The sequence below is a fragment of the Setaria italica genome, chromosome VII (assembly GCF_000263155.2).
Source record: "Setaria italica strain Yugu1 chromosome VII, Setaria_italica_v2.0, whole genome shotgun sequence".
Lineage (NCBI taxonomy): Eukaryota > Viridiplantae > Streptophyta > Magnoliopsida > Poales > Poaceae > Setaria > Setaria italica.
In genome coordinates, this window is record NC_028456.1 from 251,986 (window position 1) to 271,125 (window position 19,140).

The 19,140-nt window shown below is 45.0% G+C and overlaps 1 protein-coding gene across 1 annotated transcript; it reads right to left on the bottom strand.

The window, feature by feature from the left end:
* Window positions 1-17,644: 17,644 nt before the first annotated feature.
* Window positions 17,645-18,547, bottom strand: LOC101753462. Its single transcript, XM_004977616.1, has 2 exons — window positions 18,358-18,547; window positions 17,645-18,240 (listed from the first exon to the last, which is right to left on the bottom strand). Exons 1-2 carry the CDS (start codon window positions 18,545-18,547, stop codon window positions 17,645-17,647), a joined length of 786 nt encoding a protein of 261 aa, XP_004977673.1.
* Window positions 18,548-19,140: the final 593 nt, after the last annotated feature.

Genomic DNA, 19,140 nt, shown 5'->3' on the forward strand with positions numbered 1-19,140 from the left:
TTAAAACCACCTCTTTTTGGCGCCTTCTCTTCCTGTTTGAAACACCAACCCGGATGGTGCCTTTTATCCCGGTTGGTGTTTCAAACCGGGATAAAAGGCCTCTCAGGGTCTTTTTTTTCCACTAGCCTTTGCAACCGAGATAAAAGGTCCCGGTTGGTGAGCCCCTGCTAGTGACCGAGCTTTAGTCCCGGTTGATGAAACTTTTGTCCTGGGCCAACTTTAAACCGGGATAAATAGGACGCATGGAAAGTGAGTTCTCTACTAGTGGTAGATAAACACTAATACAGGCAAGGGCGCATGCGTCATTTGATAGGCCAAAATAATGAAAACAAAAGAAAATAAATTAAAAAGAGAAGAATGTCACAAAATCAAGCAAGCTAACGTTTCGGGTATTAAATTTGCGAAGCAAATGTTTCGGATGTCAAATATGCAAAGCCGTTTGTTTGGAGTGTCAATAGAGCAACTTTCTCGTTGGTTGAATCCCTGCAGTAATTCAATGGGTTTGGTTGCTCTGCCTGCAGATGCTGTTCACTGTGCTGGCCCTTCACCTCACTGAGGCATGCACATCCTGTTCCCTTTGTGTTCCATTTTTTGAATGTGGTGATAGCTTGTGGTTTCAAGTTTTGATGTGCCAAGAGGTTGTTTGCGAAACCTTGAAAACTGAAGTGCATTTGGTCTTGGGTCTGAATAAATAGTAGAGATACTTTCATTGCATATGCTGTGCTGCCTGGCACTTCCTGCTGTTGCTTTTGTGAAATATGTTGTCAAAGTTTTTCATTCCGGGGCCTGATTTTGCTTCAGTAGGCAGATTACTCCACTTTGTAGGTTCCTATGCTGCCTTGACTAGTGGGAACTCTATGCTCACCTGTTTTCTTTAATGTGCTACGTAGATTCAGATAGGTACCTACTGGAGAACTGACCTTCCATTCTGATGCTTTTCTCCCGGTTGACTTTGGACTCGGGACTAAAATGCCATTTTAGTCTCAGGTCAAAAATAAGGCATCAAAGGCTACCGATGGGAGGCGCTTTAGTCCCGGTTGTAAAGATCAACCGGGACTAAAGCCCTCCTTTAGTACCGGTTGTAACGGCTAAAAAATCTGGCACCGAGGATCCTCCCCCCCAACTTTTGTTCCGATTGGAAATTCCAACCGGGACAACTAGGACTAAATCTTTCCACATGGTCCCCCTCTCTCTCCACCTTCCTTATCTTCTTCTAGGCAGTGCTCTCCTCCTCTCCACCTTATCTTCTTCCAGGCGCCTCCCCTCCTCCCTCTCTGCGCCGCTGCCACCCCCTGCCTACCCCCCCTCTCGCCGCCGCCACCCCCTCCCCTCCCTCTCTTCTCTGCCTTCATCTCCCACGCCCTCTCCCTCTGCTGCCCCTCCTCCTCCCCCTCTGCTCGCCCCTCACTGGTAGTGAGGAGGGTAGTGGCGCGGCCGGCGGCCGGTGCGGGTGGAGGCAGAGTGAGGGCGGGCGGCGGCAGAGTGGAGGCGGGCATCGACGCGCTGCCGGCCCATTTTTTTTATTTTTTTGCAACTTTTTAGTCCCGTTTGGTTTTACCAACCGGGACTAAAGGGGGTCTCTAATTAGTCCCGGGCGAATGACCCGGGACTAAAGGACCCCTTTTTGTCTCGAATGATTAGTCCCGGTTGGATTTTCGGGATCTATGGTCCTATCCAACCGGGACTAAAGCCGTGTTTTCCAGTAGCACACATGTACTCAATAATTTCATTTGCCACCTAATAGATTATATACGAAGATTGTAGCTTCCGCTCCGGTTGTGCCTGTCCGATGTCCAGTGTTCAGTGGTGCTGGACTAGGTGAACCATTCTGCTTCAATAGTGGTCATGTGCCTTTCTAAGTTGCATGAAAGCTTCCGTGCTGGTTGGTTTGGGATCTTTTGTTCTTGGAGGTTAAACAGACTGCTTTTATTTGTTACTATGCATGCTGTCCTTCCTATGTGCCTTCCGTTTTGGCTTGTTTGCGATCTTTGGCTAATCTGCAGTATAGAATCATTTGCATATGTAAAACTATCATCGAATTAGTGGTCTTAGATTTGCAGGTTTCAGGTTACTATCTTTCCAACAGCATATCTATGTGCCCAGTCAGATTATTGTCCCGCCGTACATAGGAACCTCCGAAGGTGTGCCTCTGTGCCAATCCAGTGGAAATGCTCGTGTTGATCTTTGAAGAAACTAAATTTGATTGTACCTCCAACCTAACGTAGTTTGCATGATTAACAAGCCTATTGGTTTGTTTTCAGGGATTTCTTTTTAAGTTCCTTCGCCATTGAGAGACCAATATCAATCTGAAATTTGCTTCTGCTTTTGACTCAAGTTACACTCTTTGGGTGCTGTGCTTTGACAGTTTTATCAATCCTTGCTCATTGTAATTATTGTTTATCTACAGTTGTGCGCCTCCTTAATCTTTTTTTCTTGTCTAGGTGACTTTCTGCATGTGCCCTTCATATCATGACCACCTTTTGTTCCTGGACCAGTGAACAGGTGAAGTTCTCATCCATAGTTCCATGCTTTTTTCCTTTCTCCTGCAATACATTATTCTTCAGCATATTTAGTAACTTACTCATGTGCTCCTGGTGGTCAATGAATCCATCTTATAGGTCTCACTATCTTTATATTTTTCCCTTCACTTGTTTTCATGGAAAACAACGAGTATTGTGTCCACTTATACTTTGGAGTAGGGCTTTTGCACACTTTATACCAAGTTAAGCACATTGCTTACACAAATATAAGATATGGCTATGAATATACTGACATGTCATAAAGTCATGGGGAAAGAGCCCTGAGCCCCTGCTACCTGTCATTAGTCTGCATATCTGTTGAGGATGTGTGTTTGTTGAATTAGAATATAATTGTTGATGTTAAAAGCTCTACCTTTCTACCTCAATATACTAAGAAGTCTGTTCTCTAATAGGTTCAGGCGATGAAATAATCGACCAGCCATTGACAAATTAAAGTCCTTGATGTGTATGTAACAATTTACTAGGGCCTCTACTTTTCTGCAGTTCTTCTGTGTTCTCTGGAGGATGTGTGTTCTTTTGTGTATATAATGGTGTTCTTCCAGCCAAATTGTCTAAATCTCACTGTATGGATCAAAGCAGTGCACTTTACCTATTCAAATGGAAACGACCTGACTCGCAATTATCACTTCCTACTGCTTTTGTCAATTGTCCAGAAGTATAGCTGGACATTTGGCACTAGCACTAGGGGCCGGCCCAAACACGACACGAAAAAGCACGGCCCACGAACAGCCCAGCCCGTGACTCATAGTGCCAGTGCCTGGCACGGCACAGCCTTAGTGCCGTGCCTGTGCTGCCATTTCGGCCTGTAGTGCCGGCACGGGCATGGCACACTTAATGGGTCGGCACGATAGCGGTCCAATTCCTCCCGACCGTTGGATGCCATCAGAATGCACCAGCACCGTTAGGTGAGCGGAGAGTGACATATATAAAGAAATATGTGCCTGGAACTCTAACTCCCTGCTTCTCTCCCGTGGACGCCCGCCCGCCCGCGGGGGGCCGCCGCCGCCGCCGGAGCATGGCCGCGGCTCCTCCCCTCCCTCTCTGGCTCTCTCCTCTGGCCGCCCGCGAGGGGCCGCCGCCGCCGGGGGCGTGACCCCGCGGCCGGGAGGAGTGGAGGGCCCCCCGCCACCGCCGCCAGGGCGCAGCCGCCAGGAGAAGTGGAGGGGGCCCGCCGCCACCGAGGTCCACTGCAGCTGGGAGGAGTGGAGCTGTGGAGAGGCGTGGGCACGATGGGCTGCCGTGCCGGCACGGCACGGCTAATCAGCTTGAGGGCCGTGCCCGTGCCGAGATGTCGGCACGACGGCACTACGAGGCACGGCACGGCTAAGCCACCGTGCCGCATAGTGCCGTGCCATATAGTGCTGTGCGGCGTTGTGCCCGTGCCCGTGCCGTGCCGTGCGCCCGGTTGGCCACCTATATCCAGAAGTCACAGGGCATATTGTTTCCTAACAAACAAAGTATACCAAAAGAGAATCGGAAGGTTTCATTCAGTACATCACCTTTCAGTCTGATAGATCAAGAACGTTCCATTGATTGCCACCGCAACGCCCCTGCAGAACAACCACCATGCCAAAGCACCAGGTTTGGCCTCTCCGCGCAGGACCAGAACAAGATGAGCTAGGGCCCAAGTCTATCCTCTGCACGCCGTCGTGAGCCGAATTGCTCGTGCAACTCCGCTTGGTGGCTTCATGCCCATGCGAGCGCCCTTGCTTCACCAGCCGAACGTACCGCAGGCTCCGCATTGCCTCCGCTGTTTGGCCCCATAGGCACGCACAGGTGGCTGGGGCGCTGGGCATGCATTTGTCTCGCGCCGTGCGTCGAGGCCCGAACAGCGTCGCGCCCACGTCGGCCTTCCTTGGCCCCGCTCCGTGCCATGGTGTGAAGCACCTGGTTGCCGCAGCCCACATGGGATGGGGAAAAGCGCGTCAAGGCGAGAAAGACGACGGACGGAAGAAACGGAGAGAGAAGGCTGCGCACCGCGAAATTGAGGGAGCCTACACTGAGGGAAGGGAGGCGGCGGTGGGACAACGGGAGAGGTGGTCGGGCGAGCGATACGGGAGAAAAGAGGCAAAGCGATCCTAATTCATGCTAATATATATTTGGTTGTCCATCCGTATCAATGACTCAACGTGCCACTACAGAGCTCTAACTGGCAGCACGGCAAGATGATGTCCAGCACACAAGGACGTTCGCTCATTGTGATGGACATGTTTGAGTTTTTACCTATACTATAGAATTTTTTTTGAGAGAACAGGAGGCGTGCCCTACTGATTAATTATATATAAAAAGGTAAAAAGAGTACAAACAAATGAGTAAATCCAAGAAAGGAAAGGAAAGGAAGCCAAAATGAAAGGAAGGTTAACTAACCAACTAAAGGATAAAAAAACAAAAAGGAAAAAAAGAACTGGGGGGGGGGGGGGATACAGAGCGAGCTAAAAGGTTTGCAGCCAGACTTCCATCATGGGTAAGTGTCTTGACTTTGCTCCCAGACTTCCATCATGGGTAAGTGCCTTGGCTTTGCTCGGTGACGGAGCATTGAGAATTCTTGTATGAAAGTTAGTTTGCACCGCTCTACTGTCGGGTCCTCGTTGTTGAACATCCATGCATTTCTCATCTTCCATATGCTCCAAGTCATAAGCAGAATAATCTCCATGGCAAAGGGTAATCCCAACCTGTTCCGGACTTGTCTAATGATTTGTTGGGGGCGTTCTTGTTGAAGTATATGAAATCCCAATAGTGTTCCAGCATCTTTTTGCAAAGTTACACCCGAAGAAGAGGTGGGAAACTTTTTCCACTTTTTGCAAGATACATAACTCGCAATTATATGAATCCAGCTGCATTTGTTTTCTTCTCAACAAGTCCCTTGTGCTTAATCTGTCCTTCAACAGAAGCCAGAACAAACCTTATGTTTCATCTGGCACCTGGAAGCCCATATCCATGTGAAGGCCGGGTGAACATCTCTCTGTCCAATAAGCAATTTGTAAGCCTTTGAGGTAGAGAATGTAGGGTTGCCCCAGATATATGTCCATACATCTTGACCCGGATCCCTAACCATCTTCTGAATGATACCTTGCAGGACATTAAACTGATTATATGCCTGAATGGATAGTGGTAAATTGAAGTTATCGATGAATGCCTCACGGTTAACTATCTCCCTAAAAGAGTCACTTAGTTTCTTTGTAAAGGAGTACAGTTCAGGGAAGTCCTAGGCTGGCACAAGCTGCATCCACAAGTCTTTCCAGAAGGACACAGAAGATCCATCATTGACTGTCGGTGTTGCAATTCCCTTATAGACATCCAATAGTTTGACAATATCTTTCCACCAAAAAGATCCCTTAGCTTGCTGTCCCAGTATTTTGCCATCTGTATAGTAGTTGTCCCATATTAACTTGACCCATGGAATATCTGCCCTCGTAAAAAATTTGTGTAGGTAGTTGAGTAACATGGCATCATTATGTACAGAGAGATTTTTGACCCCCAGCCCCTCTTGTCTTTTGGGCAATCTTACCATGTTCCAAGCTGCTTTATGTGGCTGGTTTGAATTGAGGTCTCCCCCTCTCCAAAGACAGTGTTTGCAATATCTGTCTAATTGCTTGATGACTCCTTTGTGTAATTTTAAAGTTCTAGTGTAAAACACAGCTGAGGAGGAGAAGATTGAATTTACCATTTCCAACTTGCCTCCTTGACTCAGAAAAACAGATGTGCTACTTAGCCTCTTTTCAATTCTTTGCATCAATGGAATGAAGTCTTCAATATTTGGTTTTGTTGTTCCAAGCGGCAGGCCAAGATATGTGAAAGGAAAGGATCCCTTCTGACAGTCAAAGCCTCTTGCTAGTGCTTCCAAGGTTTGGTCAGTGATGTTTAGGGGGACCATGATCGACTTTTTATAGTTGACTTTGAGCCCTGTGGATGCCGCAAAGGAGTTAAGGATCTCTTTAAGATGCTGCAGTTGAACTGGAGAGGCCTCCATGATTAACAAGATGTCATCAGCGTATTGGATGACTGGGAAATCAGTACCAGCTCACTTGGAATTGGGAGTTTTAGTCTTCCTGATTCCTTGGCATGGTTTATCACTGACTGTAGAAGATATGCTGCTAGAACAAACAAAAGGGGTGAAAGAGGATCGCCTTGTCTGACTCCCCTTTTGCAGTGGAATACCTTTCCTGGAGTGCCATTGAGTAGGACCGATGAGGTGCCAGTACTTAAGATGTTGCTGATCCATTGGATCCATTTATCACTGAAACCTTTGTACTTCAAAATCTGTATAATGGTTTGGTGTTCGATCTTGTCAAAGGCTTTTTTAAAGTCTAGCTTCAGAACAATCAACTCTCTCCTGGAGGCTTTACAGAGATGTAGGAATTCAAAAGCCCATGCAAGGCAATCGTGTATGGATCTGGTCTTAATGAAGCCATATTGGTTAGAGTGTATCAACCGTAGAATTACCTGCTGGAGTCTCTCAGCTAGAAGCTTCGTGAGTAACTTGATAGTTGAATTCAAAAGCGAGATGGGCCTATAGTCCCCAACACACAAGGGGTTTTCCTTTTTAGGGATCAGAATAATATAAGAAGAGTTTATGCTATTGAGGCAAACTCGTCGTTCCTGAAAGTCTTCACAGAGCCTGTAGAAATCCTGACAAATAAGTGGCCAGCATTTTTTAATAAAATCTTCATTAAATCCATCTGGCCCCGGAGATTTATTTGTGGGGAGCTCTGTCACAATCCTGTCAATTTCCTCTTTTGAGAATGGACTGTGTAACCAGTCTAAATTTCCATCTGACTGTAGCAAGTCTTCAAGGTTTAGATACATATGCGTAAACTCAGAGGATCCCAACCTATCTTTAAAGCTTTCCCAAAGAAGAGAGGCTTTAGCTTCACGATTAAAAAGAGCTCTCCCTGTGTGATCAACCAAAGAGGTAATAGAGTTCCCTCTATTTCTTATAGAAGCATTGGCTTGAAAAAACCGGGTGCATTCATCCCCTAGCTGAACCCATCTAATTTTTCCTCTCTGCTGCCAGTATATCTTCTATTGATGTAGAAGATTTTCCAGGTGGGTTGCTATTGTCTTTCTAAAGTGCCATTCATCCAGACTTAGGTCTCTTGATTCTTCCAAGATGTCCATAAAAAGGATCAACTCCTTGCAGTTTGAGATGGCCAGTGCCAAGTTTGGGAGTTGTTGTTTCCATGCTTTAAGAATTCTCCTCAGGTTTTTGAACTTTGCTGTAATTATCTTGGCATACTCAGATTGTTGAGTAGGAATTCCCCAGGCATGTTGGAGGACAGGGATAAAATTATGATGTTGTAACCAAAAGTTTTCAAATCTGAAGACTTTTGGTTTTGGCATTTTTGTACATGCGGTAATGAGGCAAGGTGTGTGATCCGAGATATCCCTTGATAGGCCTGTAATAGAAGAATTCGGAAAAGAAGTAGTCCATGCTGGGGAGGTGAAAAACCAGTCAAGCCTTTCCAGTAGGGGGTTAAGCTGCTTATTAGTCCATGTGAATTTGCAACCCCTAAGTGGAAGCTCAATTAGCCTGAGCCTACTGATTGCAGCATTAAAAGCCATCATTTCATGGACATTCCCACCGGGCTTGTTTCTATTGTCTGGTTTGCGAATTAGGTTGAAGTCTCCAACAACTAGCCAATTCTCATCATCTGGCATTTGTATATGTTGCCACCAATTCAGAAATGCCACTTTCCCTTCCGTGGTGCATGGAGCATATACATTTGTTAAGACCCAGTCTTGCCCCGATAATTTGCAAGTGAATCTCACCGATTGTGCATAGTTATTGGAGAATTCTAAAGATCCTTCAAATTTTGCATCTTTCCAAGCAATAAGGCTTCCTCCCGAATTTCCAACTGAGGGGAGAAATACAAAACTTCCCATGCATGGTGGGCACAATTTTTTTTAATGAATTGGAGATCACAAAACTCTCTTCTGGTACCCTGTAAACATAGGATGTCACAATTTGATTCTTTAACCTTACTTTGTACTGCCTCCCACTTTTTTTGTGCATTGATCCCCTAATGTTCCAAGATAACACTTTCCAGGTTCTCTTGTTGTTGTCTGAATTCATCTAAAGCTAGTTGGGGTTCAGGAGACCTTGTAGTTAGATTGACTAACTGGTTTCTGAGGCGATAAAATACCTCTTATTCCAACCGACGAGATCATTTCCCCGTTCCATAACCATTGGGGAGCAAGAATAGAGCAGAAATAGCAAAATATTCCACAGAGGTGGCAGAAGCAGCATAAATTGTTCACCAAACAACCATTACCGATCATCATTATCCGCTAGTGATTCAAAAGTGTCCCCATATCAATAGTTAATAAGAGGCAACTGATCATAAAATTAAGGAAGAGTCTAATAGATAGTAGAATATGGAGCCATCTACGCCTTGCTCCTCTTGAAGGTTCCTTTTGCATCCTGCTCCTCCTTCTTCTCCTTGGCTCTTTCTTTCTTGGTGGAGACCACCTTCCTGTTACCGATGGCATGCTTGGTTCTGGAAGGATTTGGCTTGGTCATAACTTCTAAAGTTTCTGTGTTGATTTTGCATAAATCAGAACCCATGGTTTGGATTAAGTCAAGAGATAGAGTGGGAGGAGTAGAGGCACATGCTAGGCAATTCTTACTAGGGCGTCCCTGATTTTTGAATCCCCCATTCTTGGCTTTGAGTCTTGGGCTGCGTCGTGCTTCTGTTTCCACAATCGGAGTCTTGCTGCTCCTTCCTTTTGTAGCCTGAGTGTTGGGATCTATGTTGTTGTCGAGTGAAGATAGACACTGCACTTCCGCATTTGGTGGACAAACAGAGGGTAAATTGAAAGTCAAGACTGAGGATTGATGAGAGACAAAAATAAGGAATTTCCAAGCTTGAGAAGACAGAAATCTCTTTGCCCAATGAAAGTGTGATGGTGAAAGGAGTTTAACAGTAAAAAAGACCACCCAATCAAGAGGAATAGAAATCACCTCCTCAGCACCCTGGACTGGAGAGAAGTATCTTGCCCAGAGCCTATATAGATCAGCAGGTGGTCCTGTACTATTTCTGACAGTCTTCTCGTGCATCATCCATCCTGGATCAGCTTGGATTGAGGGTAGTAGAGCAATGTTGATGTCCAGGTGCATGTTGTGTCTCTGATCATTAGGAGATCCATTCAGAGCCAATGCCTGATGCCCACCTTCTTCTGCTTGAAGTGTCACCTGGCCTGCATTATCCACTATCATATGATCAGAATGATCCACTTCTCCTTGGGCTGCCACATTGAGGTCAGGTATCGGCCCATGGGCTTGCTGCTGCTGGGCTGGAACAAAATCCGGAAAGAAGTCATCATCATCAACCAGGAAGTGTCCCCCCAGCTCATTGACTGTTGGTATGAGTTGTGGTCCCTGAAACAACTAGAAACCATCCGCAAGTTGTGCAACATCCTCTGTCTGAGCCAAACCTTCCTGGACTTGAGTAACTTGGATATCACTAAGAGTTTTGGGCTTGACACTGCTTTCGGACCTCATTGAGCTCTCTGGATCAGTAGAATGCGAACTGGACCCCATCAGGACTGATAGTCCGAGGTCAAGATCATTGACATCTTGCTGTGCTTCCCATTCATTGTCTTGATGTTCATCCACGTCAGGGCCTTCCACATCATCCAGCAAATCATTGAGATCTGGCACTGCATTTGGTTGAACATTCTCCATTTGAAATTGTTGCTGTTGTTGCTGTTGCTGACAGTTTCCATTCTGGGGTTGAGCAAGACCAATTCCAGGGAAGATAAAATTACCCTCTATCCCTGGTGGTGGAATGTCTTCGTCCTGGAGTTGCCCTCCTAACATAGTTTTTTGCATGATTTCCACTTGAACCGTGTGTGAGATTCCTTCAAAATCATCACCCTCAGATAGAACTAGATAGTGAGGTATGTCTTCTAGGTCCGTAACTCTTGCTTTCACAATTACTCGGGCTAAGACATTGTCTTTCTGCCAACAGATGAGACGTCCAAAGGATTTGATAGTGTCCCGGATATCTTCCACACCCCTAGTGTCCACAGGATATCCTATTAGCATCAACCAGCATTCATTGTTGAAAAGAACCCTCCTCGCATTGGGACCTCTGTTGTGCTGAACAACATCGATATTGAAACCCTGAAACTGATGAGGGTTGTGCTGTACTAGCGCTTCCCTATCAATCACTCGACACATACGAACAAAAGCTTGAGCTCTATGAAATGGACTTTTCTGGATATCAGTGACCCTTAATTCATACAACCCCTCTAGCAGCCCTAAAAGGATAGCTCTAGTCTCGGCAAAATGGAATCTCACCCGGAGGGGGGTCAGTGATGGTGACGATCGTCAAATCTTCATTTGCCGGCGGAGTTCTTGGAATGACAACCCTCGAGTATTTGGGTCTCCCTTGCACCAACACCCTATGGAATCCGGGGAGCATCATTGGCACTGGATCAACATTCAGAAACGCCATTTCTTCACAGGAGAAGGGAATGTCAGCGATTAAGCTTGGGATGGGGGGCTTGGTTCTATAGGAATTGGGGGAAAAGGCGAGAGGAGCGAGGTAGCCGAAGGGTCAGCGACTGTTGGGAAAAAGGTGCTCTTGTTCAGTGCCCCTTGGGTAGAATCCAGACGTGGGCTTTGGTAGTTGGGCCTAGCGGGGAGAGATGATCCTCCTCTGAACCACCGCAGCCCAACATCCGAAGGCCAGACATAGGGGTATTACAGAGGAGAAATTACTTCTTACAGGGGAATTGCACCGCGCCGTAAATTTTTGGAGACCGTGAAAGGAAATGCATTCCCTGGAAAGGTGTCCATCTAGATTGCAGCGCCAGCATTTGATCGGGTTGTTGCAGGTTGAGCTGAGGTGGTTCGGCGATAAGCATCTCCTGCATTTAAGAGCAGATCTTGCTACAGAACCGGATTTCTGGGAAGGTGCTACTTTGGGCCTGCTCCCCTTGACTTCCCGTTGACCCCATTTGAATTTTGGATGACTGGGATAACTTCCAAGCTGTTTGAACTCCAGGCGATTAAAAATCGATTTGCGGGGAAATTCCAATCTTGAAAAAACCGATCTGCCAGAGAAAGAAGAAGCCTGATTGATACCCAAGGGCACCAAATTTGCCCCTGTTAGCCTGACAGGCGGACGATCAGCATTGATCCGGCCCCCTTTAGACGGGAGATCACCGTTTCTTTTGAGAGAATCCGCGTAAGAGTTCTTGGCTCTTTTGTAACGTGGAAATACCCAAGAGTAAGCAGGTCCGGAATCTTTCTTTGCAAAAGATGAGAGCTTTGCGAAATCCACTATCATTATTTAGGAAGAAACCCAATTTGAACCATTCGCATTCAGACATACCCAAATCACAGATGAAGAAACCCACATCCCGGGAAAGAACTTTGAATTTGAAAAGTTGATCTTCCAGCTGCTCAGCCCTAAATTTGGATGTCGTCCCTCCCAGGACAGCTTGTAAGCAAATGTTCATGGAATCCTCCGATAAACGAAATCTGTTTCTGCTGAAAGAGACCAGCAAGGAAAAGCCCTCGCTTGCTGATCTCCCTTCCGAGTTAATAGGGCATTTCAGAGAGTCAAGAACCTTCTTGCTAAAGAGTTCACCCGAAAGAAAATCCAACTTATTGAAATCCATTTCAAGAAAGTCACGACCAAAGGGGAGGAGGACCTGCGGGAGAGGAGGAAGAAGGGGAGCTTTCACCTGGAAGAGGAAAACGATCACCTTGAAGGAAGAAAATTGATCGGCAAAAGACCGAGAGGGGGGAGTTAAGCCTAGAGAACTCCCGAGTTCAGAGACTCCTAGTCAAGAACTCCTTGAGAGGAGAGATGAAGATCCGGGATGTGGCAGTAGAGCCTCTAGTGGACGCCGGGACTGGCATGGCCATCGGTGGTTGAGAACAGGGCTCCGGCGGCGCGGTGAGCATCAGTTGGACGCTGAGGCTGGGGTGGCCATCGGCGGCAAAGCCACACTGGAAGCTTTCTAGTAGTTCAACTGATGGTTTGGTGTAATCATTTGGATCAATGTGGTAAATCAGGCCAGGGTCAGCTGCCCTGTTGGGGTTTATGTGGCCCCCTCCGTAGTCAAATGGGTCAGCAATCTTTCGAGGCAATCCTTCCCTATACTATAGAATTGCATGGAGCTTTATTTATAACTACAGTAAATGAATAGATTTCGCAGCTGGTGGATTTAATTGGTACGATATCCTAATATTGCCTGCTGTGTGATCTACAGAAGGAAATGCAAGACCGTGTAACAAGAATGATGACTTACGAATTCCCCCGTCTGTTAATAATAGTAGTCGTAGTTAAGTAACCACATGAACAATTCATAACTATAATCCCTCCGTCCCAAATTACTATTCGTTTTGACTTTTCTAGATACACACCTTTTAATATGCACCTAGATATATACTTATGTCTAGATATATAGCAAAAGTGATGTATCTAGGAAAACTAAAATGAATAGTAATTTGGGACGGAGAGAGTAGCTCTCTACATACTGTGCGACAACTATGATTCATAATAGGTAATACTCCATCCGTTCCAAATTGTAGATCGTTTTGGCTTTTTAAGGTTCATACATATTATTATGCATCTAGACATACACTATATCTAAATGCATAATAATATCTACGGACCTAGAAAAGCAAATACGATCTACAATTTGGAACAGAGAGAGTATGTGATACCCTAGTGAGAGCCATTCTTGTAACAGTTACCCTGCATGGACTATCGTGCTATAGTTAACCATTGAAGCTAATGTGACAATATTTAGAAAGAACTAACATTTGCTTTTGCGGTTTTGCCAATTCCCCTCATAATTTCACATAATCATTCTTAGCATGATTACAACGAATTAAACTGTAGAACTGTTATATTGCACTCGGGCTGTTAGGAGAAAACCGTGATGGGTGACATGGTCATGACACGCTGCTCCAATGCCGGTTTTAGAGGAAGAAGGCTAGGCGAGGAAGACATTATTTAAGAAACAAAAAAATGTTTTTTTGTTAAATTTTAATTTCCACCATGTTTGCTTGAGCAGCATGTGTTGATATCTCGAAGAGTTCTTATCTCTACAATAAAAAAACTAAGAGCAACTCCAAGAGCTCCCTTAAACTACTCCTAAAACCTTAATTGAGGGAAAATAGTAAAAAAAGTTGCTCCAACAGATCCCCTAAACCTCCCGCAAATTTACGTCCACCCGCATCCGGAGCTAATTTTCCCGTAAATATACGCAGCGCACCTCCTTCCCCAATCCATTCTCGCGCGCCCACTCGCACCTTTTTTTCCCCACGCGCGCCATTTTCCCGAGCATCTTCGGCAGCGGTGGCGCCGTTCCTTATCCTTGCAGTGGCGGCGGCCACGGCACCCGGCCTTCCCCGAGCGGCAGCGGCAACACCCGGCCTGTCCTCCCCGAGCGGCGGCGGCGCCCGGCCTTTCCTCCCCGAGCGGCGGCTGCGCCGGCGGCCGGCCCTGTCCTCCCCAAGCGGCGGCGACACTAGGGCTGTCCTCCCCGCCGGCGGCGGTGCTGGCGGCCGGCCCTGTCCTCCCCAAGCAGCGACGGCGCCGGGGCTGTCCTCCCCGCCGGCGGCGGTGCCGGCGGCCGGCCCTGTCCTCCCCGAGGGCCGCGACAGGAAGGTCCGCTTCGTTCGCTGGATCGTTGGCAAATAGTTCCCAGGTACGGTTTCCAGGTGCTCGATTTTCCTAATTCACTTTCTGGTTAGCAGGCCTCTTTATTAGCTCTAGCAGTGTCCTGGTTGAAAAACCGATTTGTTAGGTGTTTTAGATGTTGGATTCAATACTTCTGATGGTTGCTGCGATATTATCCTAAATTGTGCTATGTTTCTTGGCCCTCTCTGGATTGTTTGCAAGGATGAAATTGAGCAGCCTCTGAAATTGTTTTCTTGCATCAGATCCATGCTTGGGGATGGTTACCCCTAGTATGTCATATCTTGTGCAGAAGTCTTGCTAGAGAAGAGAAGCATGAACTGCAAGGCACATCATAGACCTGGTAGTTGAAGCCTTGTGCTGAAGTTAAATGTAAATATAATTGTGTTTTGAAAACCCCTAAGTTCGTGCTAGATTTGGCAATGTACATTGCCTGGCGCAATCTCGTCCCAAATGAATGGTCTTTCTAGCAGCAAGACCTTCAGGTGTAGTGCAATGCTTTGAACCAATGGCTTGCAAGTTCAGCAGGTTCAGAACACAAAGATATCTGTTTACTATGTCAATGTTGCTTGAGTAATTGGGATAGGAGTCACAGAACAGTTGCTTGAGTAATTCAACATCTGTACTAATTCAGCATCTAGTTAGGATGTTGCAGGAAAACAAATCCTAACCAAATAATTTAGTCATATAACTGAGCTGACAAAACTAATTTGGAAAAAAGTTTTGAGATATCCAGGCTGACAGCAGCAGCTCTCCCACGTAGAAAAAGATATCAAGGCTAACAAACTTACATTCTCCAATTTGTAAGCATTAGAAAAAGAAAGGGGCATCAAAAAACAACTTTGAAAAAGTAGAAGATACCAGACTGACAGTACCGCATAATGAATCTGTAACTGACTAAGTTTTTGGAAGTAACATGCTTATAATTGTATCTTAGCTTAGTAACACCATTATTTTCGTGTTACAGTAACTCCAAGAGCTCCCAATGTCAAGCGCTCCCATCCGGCAAGTTCAAGATTGGCGCGGCAGGCAGAAGATGCGTCGGGTCATGGCCATCGGCGGCCCCAACGCCCAATGGAACGGCGGCGTCCAAGATTTCCAGTTTGCCGGTGGTGAGTACCTTGGCCGGACTAGTGGAGGTGAGATACGAAGTGAAGGGTAGGGTCGACGACCACCATGTCCTCCGATAGACGGCCTTGCCGGCGATGATGATGATCCCCTAGCGGAGCATTACCCTGGCAGTGATGCCCCCTATGCATCCTTTGAGCACATGGCCAACGGTAACGATTTTCTCAATGGTATCATCATGCAAAATACTAGAAGGACAAAAGCTTTGATGCACATACTGTGTCAAATATAGTTTCTTCTTTCTCATTTTTCTAAATGCATTTTCATTGATTGATTCCTACAACGAATTACATATGTTCAAATGTACCTTGGAACTATCTGTCATCTTATATCCTTAAAATATACAGTAGAGTTCATAGTACTGGGATGTCCTATGTTGTTGATTAATGAGCTTTGAAGACGATATACAGTAGAGTTCAGAGTTCAGAGTACAGTAGAGTTCTGTTGCATGTCGTCCTGGAATTGTATTACATCTCTTTGGTTTGTGAAGTGTTTAGGCAGTAATATTTCTGAGACTGGTACAGCTGCAGCTGATTGTGGATGCTTGTATCATATCTGCATGTATTGCTTGCACGTGTTAGTAGTGTCTGATTTTTACAGTGCATACCAGAAAGAAATGAAAGTGGAATCCAACCAAAAATAATATATTTACCTCTGTTCATCAGCTTGGTAGAATTACTACTGCTCTATGTTTTATATTCATTGAGGTTTGATAGAAAACTTATTAGTGATTAAATGCTTGCAGGAAATGGGTATTTTTCCAACATGATGATGGATGAAACCAATCAAGGGGATTTTGATAATTATAACAATACATGTGCTGACCAACAGTCACAAGCAATTAAAAAAGTTCCAGCAACCCCTCTCCGAGGCCAAACCATAAGAGATCCAAGAATTTCAGTGACCACGAAGATGAGGTTTTGGTTTCTGGATGGCTGAATGTAAGCTTGGACCCGGTCGTAGGCAAAGATCAAAAAGGTGCCAAGTATTGGTCTCGTATCTATGAGTACTTCAATCAACACAAGACGTGCCCCTCAACGCGTACAATGAATTCTCTCATGCACCGGTGGGAGACCATACAAAAATGTGTGAACAAATTTTGTGGATGTGTATCACGGATTGAGTTAAGACGTCAAAGTGGTACTACAATGCAAGACAAGGTACTTACTCACTATGTAGTACCAGGTTTTGTTTTGACTATTTTATGTTTTTATATCATATATGAATATTCCTTGGATGTTGGTGTGCAGGTTGCAGAGGCATGTGCTTTGTACAAGTCCAAAGACGAACATCAAAAAGCATTCCAGTTCATGCATTGCTAGAATAAGCTGAGAACACAACCAAAATGGCTTGCTAAAATTGATGAATTGGCGGCTGGTAAAACATCTCACAAGAAGCAGAAGACAAGCTCCAGTGCAAGTTTACCAATTGAATTAGGAGAAGGTGAGGTTCAAGGCATAGAGGATAATGCATTGACAAGGCCAATTGGTAAGAAGAAGGCAAAACTAGCACTACTGCAAGAGAAGAAAAAAAGTGTGACAGCAACCTTAGAAAATATGTGGGCACAGAAGAAAGAAACTAATGAGGAGAAAGAGCTAAAAAAAGAGGAGAGGTTCAACAAAGCATTTGCACTTGAACAAGAACGAGTTGCTCTTGAACAGGATCGAGTTGCAAATGAAAAACTACTTCTTGAGTTGAGGAGCCAGGAGGTCCAATTGCAAAAAAGGAGGGATGAAGAGAGGATTATGACCATGGACCTTACTACCATGCCAGATGAGCAAAAGAAATACTACATGTCCTTGTGCGCTGAGATCATGAGTCGACTATCTATGTCTAGTGCTTAATTACTATCATGTTTGTGTTCTGTTGATTTAGGAACTCTTTACCAATTTCATACTTGTTTTATTCACTTCAAACCTATCGATGATTTAGTCTGTTTGATATTGAACTGTAAAGTCATTTATAAATTTCTGTTGCTTCCTGGAAATAGGAGAGAGAATGGTCAGGGTTGAGCTGAATCTGCTGATGGTGCTTGGGGTCTGCCGGCATGACGATGGCCTGGGGTGTGCCGGCGTGATGGTGTGGGTGGCCTTGTTTAGGTGGTTCATCTTTTAGAAAAAATTAGAAAAAGATCGTGTTTGATATTGAACACTACAACAATTTAGAAATGGAGCATATACCATGCTGATGAACATCTACCTTAGTCTACCTTGATTTCTAAATGATGAATACTAATGCTGGCAATTACAAATAAATTTATAAAGTAGCAAAAATTATTGAAAATAACAATTACTATAGTTTAACTATAGGTAATCATTTGTAGAGGTCTGGATGATGTTGCCACAAGTGCTCGATGAGGTCATCTTGAAGCTGATTGTGAATATCTTTGTCCCTTATATTCTTGTAATTTTTAATAAACTCCTCAAGTTCAGGTGTTTCATCATGAGAAATCTTCACCTTTTCTCCCACCCTATCATAATTTAAATCATCTTCCTCATCGCGCTCATCCTCAACTATCATGTTGTGCATAATGACACAAGCCCTCATGATTTGTCCGAGGGTGGCTTCATCCCAAAATCGAGCTGGTCCCCTAACGATAGCGAAACGAGACTGTAGAACCCCAAACGCTCGTTCCACGTCCTTCCTACAAGCTTCTTGGGCAGTTGCAAAATATTTCTTCTTGTTACCTTGTGGATTAGGTATGCTCTTCACAATTGTGGCCCACGAGGGATATATGCCATCAGCAAGATAATAACCCATTGTATATTCGTTGTTATTAATGGTATAATTCACCTTTGGAGCTTGACCTTCAGCTACCCGTGCGAATAAAGAAGACTGGTGCAAAACGTTGATGTCGTTGTGGGAACCAGGCATCCCAAAAAAAGCATGCCAAATCCAAAGATCTTTATCTACAACAGCTTCAAGTATAATTGTAGGCTCATGCACATGCCCGGTATACATACCTTGCCATACCAAAGGACAATTTTTCCACCTCCAATGCATACAATCAATCGACCCAAGCATACCAGGAAAACCTCTACTCTCTCCAATGGCAAGTAATCTAGCAGTATCATCTTCATTAGGTGATCTCAAGTACTCATCTCCAAAAACCTCAATAACAGCACTGACAAACCTTCTCAGACTCTCAATAGCAGTACTCTTACCAATACGGACATAATCATCTGTAGCATCAGCTGCTACTCCATAAGTTAACATCCGAAATGCTGCAGTAATCTTTTGCAGACTAGAAAGGCCAAGTACACCGGCAGCGTTTCTTTTCTGCACGAAATATTCATCGTATTCCTCTACGGCATTCCATATGCGTACAAACAGTGTACGCCTCATTCGAAACCTGCATGTCAAGAGTAACGAGACACATGTATAATATGATTTTTTTGAAAAAAAATGGTTGAAATAAATCTATTGTTTACATACCGTCATCTAAAATAACTATGTCCGTACGTAGGATCATCTGAAAAATAATCTTGCTACAACCTTTGATGCCCTGCCTGTCTGTCTCGCTGAAGTACTCGATGACCTACGATAGAACCACGATGTTTTGTTTCATCATCGAACTCATTCGCATTCACGGTCACATGAGTAACAGAGATTAAGAAATCATCATCGTCATCATCTGACGACGAATCCAACACTAGATGCATCGAAAGGCTTCGTCGATTCATAGCAATTCCTTTTTACCTATCTCCAATTATAGTTGGAGATCGAAGGAACTGTTTTTCCTAGGTATTGACAGCCACATAAAAACTCATTACGACAGAATCCTCATTATAGCATGTCAAAGCTGATCG

Coding starts and splice junctions, on each gene's coding strand:
- LOC101753462 (XM_004977616.1), bottom strand. CDS start 18,547: ATGTTAACTTATGGAGTAGCAGCTGATGCTACAGATGATTATGTCCGT. Junction 18,241..18,357: donor AGAGAGTAGAGGTTTTCCTG/GTATGCTTGGGT, acceptor AAGCTGTTGTAG/ATAAAGATCTTTGGATTTGG.